General features: G+C 44.2%; 1 protein-coding gene across 5 annotated transcripts in view; it reads right to left on the reverse strand.

The window, feature by feature from the left end:
* Positions 1–20,503, reverse strand: part of Arhgef28 (Rho guanine nucleotide exchange factor 28) — a 291,631-nt gene that overhangs the window by 88,779 nt on the left and 182,349 nt on the right. For all 5 annotated transcript variants that reach the window (XM_087896810.1, XM_087896812.1, XM_087896811.1 and 2 more), the window contains 3 exons: positions 8,365–8,486; positions 4,801–5,081; positions 165–369 (listed from right to left, as the gene is read on the reverse strand). In XM_087896810.1, coding sequence (XP_087752936.1) covers positions 165–369; positions 4,801–5,081; positions 8,365–8,486 — 608 coding nt within the window. The remainder of the gene's footprint in view (positions 1–164; positions 370–4,800; positions 5,082–8,364; positions 8,487–20,503) is intronic.

Genomic DNA, 20,503 nt, shown 5'->3' on the forward strand with positions numbered 1-20,503 from the left:
TCACGGATATTAAAAAAAACAGAGGTCACCGAAGTCCCTCTCAACACATACACAAGCATTTCTCCTGTGGGAAGAAGACAGAACCTGTCCTGTAGGTGGAGGTGGGGGCATTGAGAACACGTTCTGTGCATTTACAATAAGTTGAATAAAGCCAAGGAGAATACCTTTGAATGCAGAGTACTGGATAGGGAAAGCGATTCAGTCCTGGAGATATTACAATCTGCTTCAGCGCTGGTCTCAAAAGAATCCAGTTCATCTCCACTAGGAAGCCCCGTTCTTGAGGAACTCTGAGAGCCCACAGCATAGCAGATGGGGGGCTGAGGATGCCCTTCTCCCTCACTGTCGGCATTCAGGGCATCCAGGCTGGAACTAGAGCATGAAACAGATCATTCGGTAAGCGGTCAGATAGATGCTGGGTTTTGATTTTCTGTGTTCAGATTCCTATCACTGGTGTGAGATGCAATGAGTGCCCACATAATTTTTCATTGATACTGCTTTTTATAACTTTTCCAATAAACATTTTTATTGTTTTTTCTCCTTTGTGCACAAGTGGGGGTGTGTGTGCCACCTGCACACACGTGGAAGTTGGAGAACAATCCATAAGAGTTAGTTCTCTCTTACCACCATACGGAACCTGGCGAGCACAGTCAGGATGTCATGCTTGGTGGCAAGTACCTCTACCGCTGAGCCACCTCACCAGCCCTTTAAACAAAACTTCATGTGTCCCCAAATGGTTGGTCCTACCTAGCAAAAGCCATTTTCTGTGGAATATTATTTTAATTAGACAAAAATGTGCTACATTTGTTTATGCTGCAGAACATTACTTTAGCTGTGTAAAGGTGGTTTGCTTCTCTTTATGCTGCACTTGTTTTAAAAATGTAAAAATGTGTTTTTAATTATGTAAAGATGTTTTGGATTTGTTTCACCTTGCCTACCTAAGGTACCTGATTGGTCTAGTAAAGAGTTAATGGTCAATAGCTAGGCAGGGGAGGGATAGGCATGGCTGGAGGGCAGGGACATCAAAGAGGAGGAGAAATCCAGGCTCAGGAGGGGAGAACAGAATGAAAGAGAAGGAAAGAGCAAGGCCGGGGTAAGGAGTCAGGCAGACACCAGCCAGACACAGAGAAGCAGTGAAAGTAAGATATTCAGAAAGAAAAAAGCGAAACACCCCAAGGCAACGGCAGATGAACAGAAACAGGCTAAGTTAAAAGAGCTAGCCAGCAAAGAGCTAAGGTCGAGCATTCAAAACGAATAAGAAATCGATGTGTCATGATTTGGGAACTGGTTGGAGGCCTAAAACAGCCCGACACTCCATTTCAATGACTTTACAGAAGTGGGTGTGATAGTGACAACTTCACTATTTATGTTTTGTAAGCACCATTACCAGTCCTGTATAGCCACCCTTCACATACTAAACGTGCCAGTGATGCTGATCCACAGGGCTGTTTGCACAGCAGCCTCCGGGCAATGACACAGGAAAGACACAGTTACCATCCCTTCGGTTGGAAAGTCAGACGGGCAGCGGTGAGTACAAGAGGGGAGTGCCGTGAAGGTCTCACCTTCGGAGTCAAGACAAGGGTCAGAGATAAACTGCGTGTCAAGCCTCAAGCACGTCAACGTGAGATGGTCACTTTCAGAGACTTCCTACTAAGGATTTTGTCTCAGATGGAAGCAAAGATTCCTTCTGCCTGACTACAACTTCTTTCCTCCTATTTAACGTTCATAACCACAGCATCAAAGGACAGAATGTGACTGCACACTTTCAAGGTTCAGTCCCCCATAGCATTTACATTTTAAACCATTGCATCAAGCATCAAGGCCATGGGTGGCCATAGGTGGTCATGGATGCATTATCACATGGGAATTTTTTTTATTATTTTCCTTGACTGTTTCAGTGCTAGAGGATGAGGTTTTCATCCAACACAGCACTGGGAAACCATCTTGTTGGAACTACAAACAATGGAAGATGAAAATTTAAATTGTCTCTTTTGACTTTTTTAAAAAAACATGGGTCATATAATAGTGGAATATTGATTTCATAAACTGTGACTCTCAGACAGAGTTCTTACTCCATGCTTATAATTAGATAAGTTTCCTACCCTGACTCGTTCCCAATACCTTGACTATAGCTGAGAAAGAACTGAGAATAGGAATAACTAAACTGCACGTTATCTGTCACGGGACAAATGTTAATCACAACTTGTTATTGTCTCCTTCGGGAAAGTAGGTCAACTGTGACTAAGACAGTTAGTCAAAGATACCCATTCCTCTCCTGCTAAGACGGCAGACTGGTTTGTATGTCATGGTAAACCCACACTTCCCAAAAGGGTCAGTGTGGCTGTGAGTGCTTTCCTTCTTCGCAGTCATCTTCTCTACAAATCGTCACATCCTTTGTGCACTGAGGTAGGATTTAGAATGGATTCTGGGAGCATCTTCTGTCCTGCGAAGTCAGGAAAATCCTACAGTAACATAATAGATACGGAGTGGGCAGAGAGCTGCAGCATCGGGATTAGCGTGTGCTGCCCCATTTAATATTGCTCTGACCCTCAGGAAATGTAAGATTTGTTTGGGTTAGCCTTGTCCCTATATCATCCACAGTTTTGACTCTGTGCCCGCAAATTCCTCTTTTGTTAGAAGTTCCTGGTCTCTCACGAAATTGTTCTCTTACTAAATTTCACTACGGTTTATTGTCTCTCGGGCTGTTCACTCCATGACAGCATTCACTGACGGGAGTCATCTCAAGGCTAAAACCAAATATCTGCAGCCACCAGCCCCCCTTCTATCCCTGCACTATTCTCATTTCTCAAGACTGGAAGAGTGCTGGTAAAGCGTGTTTGGGGGAGAACAGCTTCTGTTCCTCCCAATAACAACCATGTGTGTGTGTGTGTGTGTGTGTGTGTGTGTGTGTGTGTGTGTGTATGCAAGTGGGTAGGTGTGCAGATATGTTTATATAGTGCTGCGTAGCCCAAGCTGACCTTGAACTTGCCATCTTCCTACTTCTGCCTCCTGAGTGCTTGCTTAGTTTTTCTGTTATTATAAAAAGGAAACTATCTGTAGCAAGAAAAGTTTCCACAACAGAACATGAAGACATCAATTTGAAGTTCTGGGAATATTTTCATAAAGAGAGCAGAATAACCATTTGTACTTTTTCTGCCTTATATTTCTCAAATGGCTCTTTAAGCAACCCACTTCTTGAGACCTGAAGGGCACTTAACAGACCCAAAAGATTCTGCCAGAATGTATCAAATCACACACAGTATGGAGTCTGGCTACACTGACAGTTTCTTACCCCAGTGCAGAGGTTCAAAGCCCCAAAGATCCTACAATGCAAATAATAATAATAATAATAATAATGATAATAATAATAATAATAATAATAATAATAACCTCTCTCCAGCATCCACAAAACCATAAGATAAAACACAAACCCGAAGTGAGGATTTTAGGACTTACGGCCAAAATAGCCTTCAATATCAATACCTGGCACTATAAGAAACCCAGTCTGTAGATCCACATAGACATACACCCAGTGGATGGTGTCCACTGACACTGGTTCCCTCCTCGTCTCTGCTTGGTCAACTATAGCTCTTCTGAGCATCTGTTCGTCTACATGCATGTACATTTGTAGATAAACATTTACATACACACGTGTATATGATAAGTTTACTGATCTCTAACGTCACCTGTGAAATTAAACACAGACTCACAGGGTTAAGACATGAGAGAAAAGTAGATTAACCCATAAGGAAAGTGGAAACTGGCTTATTTCCTAAAGGAAATGGACACAGAGAGCATGAACACACACAAATATATGTCACCATGACATGTACAATCGCACTTTTTAAAAAATGGTATTTCATGTGTACCAGAAGAAAATACAGCCTTTATGAGCCTACCCAGCTTGAAAGACAAGTCCAGGCAAAGTCCTTCTAGCCCGCTCTAGCCCACTCTCCTTCTGCTTTCCCGCAACTGTCCTGAAATTAGGGATTTTTCCCTCCCCATTCTCTTCTTTCTCTTTATAGCTTATGTGCATATGCAATAGTTTGTCTTATTTTGCATTCTGTGAAAATTAAATCTGTTTGTAGCTTCCTTTTTTCAACTTCATGTCTTTGAGATGCACACCATATATACACACTTGTATTTAATTCATTTTCTTGACCTGTACAGCATTCCATTTATACAGTTTAAGACAAGGTATAGCTACACGTCTAGTTCCCAGCTGAGCTATTTCCTTCTGCTACAAATTCTGATATGTTGGTCTGCTGGTCAATAGTAGCGACAAGACGATGCAAATCGTTTTCCAAACTTGTTACACGATGCTCTTCCCTCAGCCACCAGTGAGTTCACGTCACAATCTTGGCAATGTCAGACTTTTCAATTTCTACCAATATACTACTACTCAGAATTGTGGTTTTCCTTTCCTGCATTATTGTTGGCTTTCTTTTTTGTTTGTTTATTTGTTTTTTGGTTTTGGGGTTTTTGTTTGTTTGTTTGTTTTTCGAGACAGGGTTTCTCTGTAGCTTTGCTGCCTGTCCTGGAACTAGTTCTTGTAGACCAGGCTGGCCTCAAACTCACAGAGATCCGTCTGCCTCTGCCTCCTGAGTGCTGGGATTAAAGGCATGCGCCACCACTACCCAGCTTTTGTTGGCTTTCTTAACTGCCTTACTTTCAAATGAACATATACAGGAAATAAAAGGGGGATAGCATTTTGATATAGAGAAAGATAGCAATAAGGACAATCTTTAAAAAGAAACCTTTTCCCCGTTCCCCGCAGTTTTCCTCCAGAGAGAAACATCTTACCTTCTTTTCTTGAGATGACCCTGCTCCTTCTCAAATTCATGAAGACCAAAAGGAAGGTTCAACTGAGAAGTGCAGGAGCTGGCCGGTGACATGCAGGGCTGCAGGGCTGCAGTGCTCGCCGGCCCCTCACTGTCCTCACCGAGTGGATGCCCACAGGGACTGGAGTCAGGAGGAGGGATGTGTCTGCAAGCCTGAGGCCCCAGAGTGGACCTCATGGATTCGGGGCTTGTATGGGCCGAGAGTCCCTCTATGTTGATATAGCTGATGTCCAAATCACCAACCTGGACATTGAAAGAGAACATTGTGCCAAACAATAGCAGGAAGAAGCGGTTTGATTAAAATCAACAAAACCCCCAGAGTTTTAAAAAAAAAAAAATCTCCACCATATTTATCTTTTTCTTCTAATTTGTGCTTTATGTAATCAAATTCCTTCACGCTGGGTTTGTGTTCGTGTGGTCTATTCCGTGATCCTCTACCACTTACCCATAAGCCTGTGAACTAAGCAGAACCTGGCTGTCCTTTTAACACTTTATGACCCACTACCTCAAAACGAGGGGCATATGTTGTTAAACACCTGAGAGAACACCAAAGAGTACACTCTGTATTCAACACATGCTTCATAAGAATTGTCACATGGGTACAGACGTCTGAGGTTCCCTAATAACATCACTAATGACTCAAACTACATAAAGCACATTGTATAACTAGAAGATTTTTTTAATGCTTAAACCTCAAATTACCTGCAAATAAAATAAGCATGAAAGTCAACAAGCAACACTGTATCCATAGCAGAGCACTCATCAGAAAGTGGGAAAGGCCTGGGAAGGAACAGCGGAGAAAGAGAAGGAAGTCGGGGGGGGGGGGGGGGACCTGAAACCTATCATAGACAGCAGTCCCCGCTGCGCTCAAGGAAAAGAGCTCTGGCTGATCGGAACACTTGCTCTGAGACACGGGCTTACATGTGATTGTGAATTAGGGCTGGCTGCCCAAAGGCATCATTTCCCAGGAACAGGCAGTGAAAAGGAAGAGAGCCACACCCCTGTAGAGGGGACTGGAGGCTGCAGAAGGAGCTCCGTGGTGAGAGCAGCCTAGCAAATGCAAAGCCCTGGATTCCATTCCTAGTGCCAAAGAGTGAAGGGATAAAGGAGGAGGGAAAGGCAGAGGGAGTGGGATTGTTAGGGTCCTGGATCATCAACCATCATCTTAATAATCTACTACGACAAAAACCAATACAAATGCTCCAGGCAGCAAATGGGATGCTACGAGTAACGGGAAGGGCTAGGGGAATACCTCAGTTGGTATTGGGGGACCCCATAGAAAAGCCAGGCATGGTGGTGTGTATCTGTGACTCCAACAGCAGAAAACGATGAAGGACGCCTGTAGCGTGCTGGCCAGCCAGCCAGGCTAGCCAAGTTTGTCTTAACTGTACAAATTCAGCGATCCTATACTATGCTTACTGAATTGGGCTGTCTGCGTTCTCTTTTTTCTTGTTTGTTTCATCTTATTAAAGCAGCATTTCTCTCATCTAAAGCAGTCATAAATGAAAATTATAACCTAAGTTCACCTTTTTTTCAATTTTAATGCATTTTTGAATATTATAATAACAATTTCCCCACATAAAGCTGAAACATCCACAATAGTCGGGGAAAATCAAAGTAGGATCAATAATCTGTCCAGTGAGGCTTAGAACAAGATGGAATAAAGACTTGAAAAGTCCACTGAAATTATGGAGATAATGCAAGAAAATATCATTAAGATAAGAAATACCTGTATGCTGAAAACTATAAAACACTGTTGAAAGGATTTTGAAAAGACAGAGAGAAATGCAAAGATAGCCTTATGTTCGCAGGGAGAAAGAACTGGTGTCCTCTGACCTCCACATTGACACTGTGGTTTGTGCACACATATAATACACACACACACATGAGAGAGAGAGAGAGAGAGAGAGAGAGAGAGAGAGAGAGAGAAAGAGAGAGAGCGAACGATTCATTTTTAAATGAGCAAAGGACCTAAACAGACATTTCCCCAAAGAAGACTTCCTAATGGGCACCGTGCGCATGAAAAGATGTCCGCTGACACCAGTGCAAACCAAACCCACAGCAAAGTGTCTGTCACGTTACAGCTTTCTGTCACCGGAAGGCAGCAGGAAAGAGTTAGCAAGGAGCTAGAGAAGGAAGTCCTGGCATGCTGTTGATGGAAGATGTAAATTAGCACACTCATCATTGAAAACAACAGAGAGTCTTCAAAAAAACAAAATAAAATTCAAAACACAACCACCACACAATCCAGAAACCCCGTTCTGGGTATATCGGGGAAATCCAACCAGGCTCCTTAAGAACCGTTTCTGCTCCCACAGCATAGAACCATCATTTGCACTTCACAAGTCACATGCCTCTCAACACATCACCTTGTAGACTTCAGCACATATCATCTTTGTCAACTATCCCCCCAAAGGGCTAGAAAATAAATCTTAAACGTCATCACAAATATAATAAACCTGACATGTAAATACCCGCTTATAAGACACACAGGCTGATCATCCTGAACCTGAAGGACTCACGCCGTACTCTGATTTATTGGTTTCTCCATCATTTTGGGTTCCACCCCAGCCCTCTGCAATTTATAGTATGCATTTATTGCAACCCTGCTTCATGACACCAAAGCAGAGGAGTGGAGCACTCAACTACAGGCCGAAGCAGAGATCTGCTAGACAAGAAAATGGGAAAACACCTTAATGTCCATTTAGTGTGTGTGTGCACGTGTGAATGCATGTGTATGTGTGCATACGTGTACGTGAGTATGGCATGTCTATAAGGAGATTACTTTTCAAGGTAGCAGGTAAAGGCAGCAATCTCATATTATCAAAATTATCCAAGAAAACTGCATCAAATTCTGCCAAATTAGGATGTGAAAAAACATTCACTTTTATAAGAATATTTAAATTTGCAAATACCAAAAAGCTTTGAGGTGACTGAGTCGCAGAACCAAACCAAATCTGAGAGAGCTGATGCATCTCAGCTCTGCCCTGAGCTCAAGCCCACAAGTCTCTAAAATGGGCGAGGAGTGGGGAAATTCTAAGCGGTCCAGACACTGTACTCTCAACACATCAAAGTTCTACCATCTCAACACACACCGGCTCGCATGTTATAAGGATGAAAGACGATCACAACAGATGCGCTGGGATCGGGTATCTACCTCCTCACTTCTGCCTGCTAGATTTGAACACATAATTTGCCACAGACACAGCACTTATTGAAAAGCTAGATGAATGATACTGGCCCCTCACTGCCACTTGCTGTCCGTCTGCACCTAAGAGCTTTCTCGTTCCTCCTGGCTATACTCAAGACCCTTCCCTTCTAGTGCTTCTTGGTGGAGTAAGGTATTCTGTACACCAAGGAAGAATCCCAGTTAAAGATTAGGGTGAGGCTTAAGCTACAATTCTCAAATGATCACAAGAAAAACTTGCTATCTCTCTCTCTCTCTCTCTCTCTCTCTCTCTCTCTCTCTCTCTCTCTCTCTTTGGAAAGTGGTTCCTATTCCCCTGGTCACTTCAGCATGCCTTACCTGATCAATCACCATGCAGTTAGCATAGACTTCATCACCCCCATTCAGCACGTCAGAGAGCTGGCCCGCAGCATGGGACGTTGGGGCATGCTTGGACTTTTTGAAACCATCAAAGGAGTGATCTAGAAGAAATGAACAGGATTAGGAAATGACCAAGTGTGAGCAATTTCTCTTACAACCAAGTCTTGCCTTGTTAGTCAAAAAACAAAACAAAAAAAATGCATTTTAACATGGCATTTTCTATCTTGACACCTTAAGAGCTATAGTGCAAGTACTGTCTCTTCTATACCGAGATCTTTTCTGTTATCTGAAACTTGAATAGTTCTAGACAGATAAATATTAGCCCACTGCAAGCACAGACTCCCCCTTCATGGGAGACCTTTAAATTCTCACACATTAACCTTCACTCCATCTCCTTTACTAATAACATGAAATAATTGTTAGCACCACGCTTCTCAAGTATGTGATGGGGTTAGACTGAGTTACTAACGATCCAAAGACAGCACGAAGCCCAGCAGTGGGGGCTCTGGATCACCCACAAGCCCTCACAGGGGGCTCTTTCCTTCGTTTTGAATTTTGAAATGGCTTTTGCTTCCGTGGTCTCTTCTTTGGTCTCAGCTTTGCTTTCAGATAGCAAATGCTGCTCAGAATGGGGTCCTGGACAGTTGAGATGCTACTGTGTTTGCAGGGAGTGCAGAGTTGAAGGCAATAAAAGCCTGTGCAAGCCAGAGGCCTGGCTCCCTGTGCCCGGTCTGTTTATTCAATCTCCAGACACCTCCGTGGAGTCCTCCCATCTGTGAAGGCAGAGCAGCCCCACTCTTGCCTCTGTGTGCAGTGAAACGAGCCTGGCTGCCTACAGCAGCTGACAGTAAGTGCTCCATTAACATGATGTGTGGCTGGCATTAATGCTTGCTGTCATTATTAAGGTCTTTAATTATGATCAGGATGAAGTACAAGATAATAAAATGAGCCATAGTATTGTATCTGTAAGTGACTTTAATAGGGTAGATTTATGGTATAGCTCTACAAGCAGAGCTACCTAGCAAGTTTTCTTGAATAGATACAAAATGGAGAGAAATGGATTGGGTGCAGTGACGCACACCTTCACACCCAGCAGGGTGGCAGACAAAGGCGGGTCTCTGTGAATTTGAGACCAGCCCGGTCTACATAGCAAGTTTTAGACCAGCCAGGGATACATAATAAGACCCTGTCTTAGAAACAAAACAAGGAGACAATACTGTCCCAAGGCCATTAGAATTGGCTTGTATCCCACTGTCTGGCTTAGCTCTGTCATAGGTAAAATCAGATTGTGAATTATTACTCATGACTACTGGTCTATATTTTAAAATTCTATTTTTCCACAGAAAGTTCTGGAGGACATAAAAGATACAAAGACATATGAATCGAATAAACCAAATGGCCCTGGCTTCAGATCACAAATCTTGATCTCATTTCCAAGAACCCCAAAACTGGGTTTTATTTAGTTTCTTAAGAAAATATACAAAATAGAAGAAAATATTTTCTTATAACCATAATTGATTATTTCATTAGTGTGCTTCACTAGCTAGCAACGTGATACACACGAAGCCCACAGGCACCTCACAAGTATGACCTTTATGACCAATGGCTATACACACTCATTCTGATTCCACAGAAGAAGCTCCATGAGTTATACATCCATGACGCAGCAACACACTTCCAATGCTCATTTGTCACTCTGGAGAATGTTTGAAAGCCATCACAAATAATACAACATGGCCTCGGGGCATGTGATTAATCCAGCAGGGCTGTTTTACGGTGCTTTGCTTATACAGACATGAAACACCTGGCATTTCTGCCTTCACACTTAGAGGCCATGCACCTCTTTTCTGGGGGCTGCCCTATTAAGACTTCATTCATAACTGGATTGACCTAAGAAGACAACAAGCAATGAATAGATTTAATTGGAAAGATACAGAATCAAGTAAAAGCTCGCCCCAACTTGAGGGACTTAGATGAAATGTATTGCTCTGCTACCAACAGTTTGATTTTTTTTCTGTGGGCATGGATTCACACACACAGTATTCACACACACATATAAGTGCTTGTGGAGGTCTGAGGAGGTCTTCGAAGGACATCAGATCCCCTGGGAGTCACGGGTGGTAGTTACCCTGCAGGGGAGGGTGCTGGGATCAAACTCTGACCCTCTGAAATAGCAAGCACTTTTAACAGGCCTGTCTCCAGTCCCCAAGAGCCTTGTTTGTAACGACCAACAACACTGTGTGCAGAATGCCGACCACTTACTCCAGCAATGAGCAGGATCAGAAACTCCTGCTGTTTTCCAGCACACAGGTAGGACGAACTTTGTCCGTTATAAACCTGTGCCCTCCGAGTCATGTCAGGGGACCATGCCCGTGTCACAGAATAAACTACGAGATGGCTGAGTTTGGAGGCTTAGAGTCTAATTTGTTTTCGGAATTACTAATTTGATTAGGGCTTAGAAAATGATTTGATTGAGTTACAGAGGCAGGACTACGAACGATTCCTTAGCAGTAATTTAGTCAAAGCTCTGAAAATCTTTTTTTTTTTCTTCATACATTGGTTTCACAAATCTATTTAGTGACCAAATCTAACTCAAACTCAGGTAAAGTCTTTATTTCCCCCGCTTAAGGTCAACATTCAGACATTTGTCACAGAGACACAAGTAGTCTAGGTGACTGCGGTGCCCCAGGGTCTTCTACAAGAGTCACAACTCACAAAGTGCAAGCCCCATGCCAAAAAGACAATTCCCAAATACAGACGATCCCAGATTCACGAAGAAGAGACTGTGAGTCTCTACAACAGTAGCGACAAGTGATAATGGACCAAAACATCTCAAACCGTTGCCATTCCTCTCCTAATTTCACATTTTTCTGCAGCAACACAACAGCTACGTTGCACATTTTTTAGTATTTCCATCAAATCCATATACTTTTTAAATGACATTGTCTTAAAGAAATACCTTATCCCCAGTATAAACAGAAAGCCAGTCCCCCCCCCCCAACAAAAATAGAAAGGAATGGACAAGCTAAAGGTTACAGAAGTGAAGCAATACAGTAAATTCCAAGTATAGCTATCTACTCAAGCTAGGAGCCTGCCTGTCTTCTCTGTTAAATACATGGAGATTCCAGAATCCCAAAGAAGCACTAATGATGTAATGTGTCCAGCTAAAAGTCTCTCCTTAACAACGGGCAGACGGAAAGACTGCGAGAGCCTGAGGAAGCTCAGTCACTAAACCACTTGCCACCCAAGCGTTAGTATCAGAACCCAGGTTGGGGTAGAAGATTAAAAAAGAAAAAGCTGTGCCCGGCGACACAGGCATGTAATCCCGGTGCTGGGGAGGCGGACGCATCCCTAGAGCTCACTAAGCAGCCAAAGCAAACTACTTAGGGAGTCCCATGCAAATCGGAGAGCTCTCTCAAGTAAAAACAGCACTCGGGGAAGGATACTGAGGCTGTACTCCGGCTTCCACGAGGGCAGGAACACACACACACACACACACACAGAGAGAGAGAGAGAAAGAGAGAGAGAGAGAGAGAGAGAGAGAGAGAGAGAGAGAGAGATACACAGAGCAACTTGCAAAAGCAGTAACGAATTGCTACAGGTTGATTGTGAAACGGCCCCTTCAAGCTCATATGCTTGAAGACTTGGTCCCCACCTTGAGGTACTGTTCTAGAAGGCTGTGGGGCCCAGCTGGCAGACACTGACAGACAGTGAAGGCTCTCCCCACGAGAGAAGTCACAGCCACCAGTTCCCATCCACATACACTGAGCCTCTCTGCCACATCTTCTCTCCCACGAAACTTTGACCCAAATAAACCTCCTGCCCTGAAATGCTGCTGTCACTCTGTCAGAGAGGAGATGCTCGAAACCTACCTATGCAGCTAGGTGTGAGTGGCTCAGCGCGGGTGTGACCTGGTGTGACCCAGCATGAAGCTAGCCACCTCCCAAACAGCTTTTCCCAGACCTTGTCATTGCTCTGTCACCCCAAGGATGGCCTACTGTGACAGAGTCTCTCCAGATCCCAGGGTTGGCCTTTAATATTTATGTGCAGTGGTGATTTTTAAAAATACTTTGGGCCAATCAAGTGGTTCAGGAGGTATAAGGACAAGCCTGGTGAGTCCCCACCACCAGGACCCATGTGAAGCAGGAAAAAAACCAAGCCCACAAAGTTGTTCTCTGACTTATACATTCCATGGACACACACAATAAATAAAACAAACAGCAAGCAAACAATTTCATGTAACTATAACGGCACATGTTTAAAAACAACCCAAGACTGTTGTGGCAGCAACTCCTATAACCCCAGCACTTAGGAGGTAGAGCCAAGAAGATCAGGAGTTCACATTCACCCTTGGCTAGACAACACATTTAAGGCCAGTCTGGGCTACACGAGACTCAGTCTCATAAAAGCAAAACAAGACAACAACCAAACCCAAGGCAACCGGAACACACCACACATTGCATGTGCTGCATAAAAACCATGGAAAATGCTGCTTTTATCTCACTTCCAATAGGATTTCTCTCCCAGGACTCAAGAATGAACATTTCTTCATTCTTGAAGAAGGAAGAGGGATTATAACTGCTAAGTGGAATCGGTCAGAGATGCTGCGTCCCCAGAACAGCGGGGGCGGCTCAGGGATGAGAGGGTATGACAAGACAGAGCGGGTGGGGGCCAGCTTCTTCCTGAGGATCCTACAGGACCAACAACTGCTCAGGGGATCCCCGGTCCTTCTACAGTTATTATCCTTGCTACTGGGTAGCTCTGCTGGGGCTCCTAAACCACAGATTCCCATCAGTACTTCCTAGCTATGCCAGATGCTCTAGTGGCAGGAGATAACAAGGGAGATATTTTTGTCCTGGAAAGAGGGCCCTTTGGCACCAAGAAGGGAGGGAGGAGGAGGCTGAAGGGCCTCGCTTCTCTCAGAGATGCTACAAATCTGACAGGGAGTGGTTACCAACATAGAACAGCCTGGATGTCTACAAGCTGACTTCTGATGAAAGCCAGCTTGCCTTCTGGAAGGCCAGGCCTGGTAGCTAAAGGAAAGTGTAGCCGATTTGCCTAGTTATGTAAGAGAAACACACCCAGACATAAACAAACCTGTGGCCAGCTTCCTCCAAAGCTGCTGCCTGGCTTGCTCTCGCCCGCTCCCTGCCAAGCTCCTGCCACAAAAGCTACATAGGGCTTTGCACTCCCAAAGTTTCTTGACCACAGCTAGGCAAGTTAGTCTCATTCATTCCCTTCTTTCCTTCTTTCCTTCTTTCCTTCCTCCCTTCCTTCCTTCCTTCTTTCCTTCCTTCCTTTCCTCCCTCTCCCCCTCCTCTCTCCCTCCCTCCTTCCTGCCTTCCTTTTCCTCTTCCTGCAGTGTGCTTTATCTTAAACATAGAACTGGGGGTTGAGGGTTTAGCTCAATAGTAGAGCACTCATCTAGCAAGGTCCTGGGATCAGTCCTCAGCTCCGGAGGAGGCAGGGAGACAAAATAACAAAAACATAGAACTATATGAACACAGGAGGATTTACTGAGACTAACTAGCCAGGCACACTAGGTAATCCTGGCTGCAGGATTCAGTGGGAGGCCCCCTATGAAACAGTGACCAATATCATCTGTGGCAGCAGTGGCCCTCCTAGGACAGCTTCTGTCTTATCCATTGGCACCCAGTGGCAGCATTTTTCCACCACTCACAATCTACTTCATCATCTCTTCCACCAGTTATATCTGCTTACTCCATGCATCCACTTCCTTCCAACAACTTAAGTCCTGGAAGAAGAGTGACTTTAAACATTCTATTCTCTTTGTCCCCAGTGCCAAGAAGCAGGCCGGGCCATATGCAATATGCAATCAGTAACTGTGGAAATAAGTAATAATTTCACCTCTAAAGAAGAAATTTGTGCCAGGCAGTGGTGGTGCATGCCATTAATCCCAGCACTTGGGAGACAGAGGCAGGCGGAACTCTGTGAGTTCAAGGCCAGCCTGGTCTACAGAGCAAGTTCCAGGGCAGCCAGGGCTACACAGAGAAACCCTGTCTTGAAAAACAAACAAACAAACAAACAAGAACAGAAAAAAAGAAAGAAAGAAAGAAGGAAGGAAGGAAGGAAGGAAGGAAGGAAAGAGAGAGAGAGAAAGAAAGAAAGAAAGAAAGAAAGAAAGAAAGAAAGAAAGAAAGAAAGAAAGAAAGAATAAACTTGAACCAGGAACAATTAAAAGAATCCTCTTGTGGGATGGGGGACGCTGAAATGTCTTCTTGGCTTCTGGAAGTTTCCTTGGCTTTGTCCCAGTTTTTCTAGTTCTTCTCCAGACTTCCTTCTCTCTCCCTCTCCTTCCAACTCTTTTCCCAACATTCACCATGAACCTGCTAGTTGTATGACCCACTGGGCCCAACCCAGGCCTCTCTACTTCTCTGACCTCTGCAAACATCCTCAAGGCACATCATTACTGTCGCCTGCCAAGTCTCAGCAGGGCCAACAGGCTCTCCTTCCCAAGCATCCACCACACCTCAGAGAAGAAATTTTCATTTCACTTCTCCAGGCAGAGGTAACTTCCTGGTTGGGTCTGACCAATAAACAGTGCAAATGAAACAATAGAGACCCTGACTTCCTTTGCCCCTGATATCAACAGCCTGAGAAGAGCACTATTTAACTCCCTCACTCAAAACATCAGGATCTGTTGATGGTGGCACAAGGCTATAATCCCAGTACTCAGGAGGCTGAGGGAGGGGGATTGTGAGTGTAAACTATTTGGACTGCACAGAGGGATTCTGCCTCAAAAACCTAACAGAGTAGACTACAGGTACTTGCTCTCTTCTGAAGAAATAAGGGGACATCAGGTGAAATTATAAACGAAGGAACAGGGGGAGGGATGGGGAAAGGCATTGATCAAGAAAGAATAAAACATGAAATATAACCAAAGCATCATCTTCGGCACAGCCGGTCCATCCACACGGCGTGGCACAGCTATGACAACTGCATGCAATGTCCCCTTTACGAACCAGACATCTGTGATGCTATTCAATTATCTGATTCCCAATTAACACAGGCAAGGAAACCAAGGTGTCATTCAAGGTCCCCAAGATCACATAACCAATAACTGGCAACCACCTTGCTAGGCTCCAAGTACTTTACTATATCTCTGAGGTTACTGAATGCTCTGTTTTGAAACAAAAGAAATAATGTTTGACTCTGGAATATGCTCTAGCAGAGACTAATCAATTTAAAGATTAATGTGAAATTAATATTCCTAATATTGGTGAGCATTTCATAATGGAGATTCAACAGATACATTGAATGCATAATAAACACCTGGCCTTGGGGAAAGAAAGAAAGAAAGAAAGAAAGAAAGAAAGAAAGAAAGAAAGAAAGAAAGAAAGAAAGAAAGATGCTTTAGCAGTAGCATGACCTTCTTGTTTTCCAAAAAATGTTGCTATCGCAAACATAAAAACTGATATATGCTCAAATATTTCATAGAAATTGTTTTAGAAATGCAGGCACAGCTTCAATCTAGTCTGGCAGACAATTCTGAACCACCCTTTCTCTCTCTCTCTCTCTCTCTCTCTCTCTCTCTCTCTCTGTGTGTGTGTGTGTGTGTGAGAGAGAGAGAGGGGGGGGAGGAAGAGGGGGGAGGAAAAGAGGGAAGGAGAGAATGTGTGCGTGTGTAAAAGTCTGGATGAATTATCTATAATCATTTTTATTATTCTTAGAAGAATGAACTGTCAAGAAATAACATCATTTTAATTTTTCTCTTCACAAATGAATGCCTCTGACTATACAATATGGCATACATCCGAGACAAAGTAGGCACGACTTTATTTTTACAGTGTTACAATATACAAGAAGGAAAATTTGAAATTTCCATCAGTTTTGTAACAAATAGATTACTATTAAGACAATTTACATAGCACGTGCACTTAAAAAATTTAAAGGAAATGGTATTTGAACAATGTCTGGTATTTTCCCATTAAGAAGTCTCATTAATATGCTACAGTGGGACTTATCCCTGGGTGTGCTTGCCTATTTCCTGGGTCCCCTGTGTGCAATTTCTCCTGGTAACTTGCTGCCAGGATATGATAGTGTGAGCCTAGCTGAGAAAACATCCATCAAACAGAAGATGTAAAATTTCATTTTGTTTCAACAGCACAACATTCAAAATACCCAGGGGAAAAAGCTGGAGAGGAAAACCAAGATGTCAAAAGATAGCTGCATGTCATGAAATATATTTTGTTTTTAATTTCAAATCTTTATGACCTACAATCTCTAGATTGTTCAAGAACAACATAAAAAAAACAAGGGGGGAGCTCATTTCTTTTGCAATGTGTCTTTTCATGCAAAACGGCAGTTTATCAGTAAGTCACCTGTATCAGGTAATACATGCACAAGTGTATTATCAAGAACATACACAGGGCTATTTGTAGCCACCTGCCATCTACATTCTCCATAACCACATGGGTATTAACATATTCATTTTTCTAGTTACTGTATTTCTGTTGTTTACATTTATACTTGACAAATGTACATATTTCATGTCAAATTTCAAACATGCACATAACACATACTGACCGCTCTCCCCCTCCCCCTCCCACATTCATGTCTTGAAATGTGAGGTGGGTTGGGGGCATAGCTCAGCCACAGTGCACAAAGCCCTGGATTCCACCCCAGAACTAGCAGATAAAAGTGGGAGAATAAAATTCAGACCAAAGGAGAGGGGCAGTGGTAACCCAGTCCAGGTGAGTGAGGGACTGCACTACTGCGGCACAAACCCAGCGATGACCAACAACTAACCCTCTCCCTTGTCTCTGTTTCCCGATTTAAGCGGCCTTTGTGAAGTTCTGGGATGCACAGAAGGCCCGCGAGCTGATTTCTCTGCGATGCAGAAGCAAGTACACAGTGCCCTCACACTAAGAGCGGCCATGCCCAGAGAACTGTTGCTCTTCTCCTTAGCCACTCCTCTTCAGGGCTCTCTCGGGGCTTTGCTGGCATTAGTCTTGGCATGGAAGATCTCACCTCAAGCTTTTCTGAGCTGGACCTGTGGCTACACAGAAAATTATCCAGATTCCAGAAAGATCTCCAGTCCAGGAATTTCCTGTGGGTTGGATGGAAGCTAGGTTACTTGTAGATCTCAGTCTGTACCAAGAGAAGGCCAATAGAGAAAACAAGAAACCTCTGACCATCATACCAAAATGTCCAATGTCCCCAGAACTTGCTTTACCTCCTGGAATCTTGCCTCACTGCCTAGTCCTTCTACCAAGAATGATAGCCAAACACAGAAGCCAGTAGACTCCTGGGGTGAAAGGCCTTTCTGAGAGGGTCAAACATCCTTTTGTCCACACCCAGTTATTTTTGGTTCCATTATATCAGATCTTTAGCAAAGTCCTTTCTGCTGTTTGAAAGACTCAACAGTTCTAATTACTGAATGAGAAACTAGCCCACCACCGCTCCTCCATTACACCCAAGAGGCAACAAGGAAAGTGAGAAGCAGGGAGAAAGAGCAATCATTCTCTTGCCACCATTTCCGCTAAATCTTTCCTAGTCCTCATTCCTAATGCTAGCAGCACAAAGTGGCCTTCCAACGTGCATGTTCACATTTGAATGGACTCTCAAGTGGGTAAATAATTTGTTTCTGCTCTCGTTCCCACCAGGCACTCAAGTAGATATTGTGTTGGTGTGTGGACTTTGGTGTGATTCGATTCAGTCAACAATCCCGTTTTTTCTTGGCTCAATCCTCCGAGGCCTGAAGTAAATGATCATAAAGCCAACGCTGGCAAGCTGTAGAAACTAGCCCATGGCACGAGACCCAAGACAGAACTGACGGCCACAGAAATAGAAAGCGTTTTCCTTTGTTGCTGTTGTTCTTTGCAAACATTAACAAGCGGCTAAGGAAGATGTCCCCAGACGTCATCATCGTGGGAACTCAATGAATAATTCATATCCTTCCTATGGACAGACACTGGCACACAGACATGATTTTTGTTCATTTCTAGTGCTGCAAGGAGTTTTGGCAACCCTAGGACTTACCTTCAGAGCGATACACGCTTCTACCCCCAAAAGTCATCAGAAGCTATTGAGTTCTACCATAGGCAAAGCGCTACATTAGCAGAACAGAGAACTAGTCTTGGAACTGTAATAAAGTCACTTATTTCTTCAGGGTCTTCAACAAGAGCATTTTGAATGAATGAATGAGTGTGGGCAAGTGAATGAATAATGAAAGCTAAGCAATGCCTGGCAAGTCCTCAAATCATTCCAGGTTTCTTCTGCTGAGAAACACTGCTGAATTTCTAAATCGTACTCCTTTATGGGGGAAACTGATCTGTCCATGGTCAGGGCTCTCCACTGTGAGGAGAATGAAGGTTAAAGGCACAGATAAGTGGTTCCTCTGCCTGGGAAGAAGTGTGAGACGGTGTCCACTCTAAGATTGGGTGGGCTTTATTTTTTTCATTCAGATCATCTGAATCCTGAGGAAATGAGGTTCACACACAAAAAAATCACCTAGAAGTGCCAGTCTTGGCTTCTCCAGGTTGCTTCCAGTTGCCTATGTGCCAGGGAGGCCGTCTGAGATCCCAAACACCCCAGAGAGAAGCAATCAGGGGTAGATTGAGGATGTATGGCTGCCTCTCACAGCCACCACCGTGTGAAAGAAGACGTGTGGTAAATGTTCCTGGAGACAGCGTCTGGAACTGCATCCAAGGACAGAGACCCCAATTTCTGTCATATGAGGGCCAAGGGAAAGCCAAATCACTAGAAGTCCAGGAGGAGAGTCACCAAGCCCTGCTGACACCAGGCGATGCCCCAGCAGTGGATCTTGGTCACAGGTGCCAAACTCAAGAAGTCACATTTCTGAGAAAAAGCTAGGTCAGTTCAGTAAGACCCAGAAAGATTCAGAATCTGCACAGATTCAAGAACCAGGCTCCCCTTACCACCAACTGCCCTCCAGTCTCACCAGGAAAACATATTAAATACTAACAAGGAAGGGGTAAAGAGTCGGCAGCAGAAATCTAAGAAAATACACTCTTCCCCCACTGCCCCATCCCACCAGCTATACAGCATACTTTGTGGAAATAAGGCTGGCTGTAGACGAAAATAAAAAGGAAGCAAATCAATATTTACTGTCTGCCTTCCATGACCCAACACTGGCGATGTGGGACGCATAGGAGAACCCCACCTTCCGGGAACTCAGCGTAGAGATGTGAAATGTCAGCTGTGACAGAGAAGGAGAAGGGCCATGGGAATAACACATAGCAAGCAGAATGGTGCCTGAGACAGAATGCCGACCTCTGAGGGAGACAGGGGAGACCTGGGAAAGGGTCTATGAGCTGCATTTTGATGGAAAAGTCAGAGGTTTCCAGTTTGTGAGAAGAGATATTCCCCGAAACTTCTCAGAATGAAAAGGAATAAAGGAGACCATGAGGTTAACTCACAGAATTGGGATTTAATAGCCAGCGCTTGAGTAGGGAAGTGGGCAGCTATGGGAGCCTCAGAGACTAGTGCACAGGCCTGGAGCCTTATTTGCTTCTCTTTGCATTCCTTCTGACTACAGACTAGCTTTCTATAACGAATGGCTTCGTCGCCAACTTCTCCAGAGATGCCAGCCGAGAAGAAAAGCATTTCATCCAAAGCAAGGATTCTGACCGGCTCCGTCTGGGTGATGTGCCCACTGCAGGCTTATCACTGGGGTTGGTCTCAATGGGTGAGAGCCCCAGTCAGCATACCTCGGAAGGCACATGCTCACGTGAGTGCTGGAAAGGGGAGGTGCCAAGCGCACAAATAGATAGGCACGGAGGCCAGTGAAACGCGAGCGTTGCACAGGATTTCCGCATCCCCGTGGATCAACAGTGCACACGACTGGGCTCTTTTCCATCCCTTTCTTCTGCTCTGTGCACGTCTGACTCAGCATTTGTTTGGAGGGGTCACACTGCCTGTGCAAACCCATCACACCACAGGCTGCCGAGTGCCATCCCCTTGGTGATGTCTTCCACCCTACCTTCCTACGACTTTTCAATTTTTGTGTGGTTTTTGTTCAGGGCTGGGGCTGGGGCTGAACAAGCATACGTCTTACATACACTAGGCAAGCAAGCCTCCCCACCAAATTACATTCCCAGTCAGGATGCCTGCCCCCTCTTCACTGTGGATTCAA

This window comes from Myodes glareolus, chromosome 15 (genome assembly GCF_982192425.1).
Source record: "Myodes glareolus chromosome 15, mMyoGla1.1, whole genome shotgun sequence".
Classification (NCBI taxonomy): domain Eukaryota; kingdom Metazoa; phylum Chordata; class Mammalia; order Rodentia; family Cricetidae; genus Myodes; species Myodes glareolus.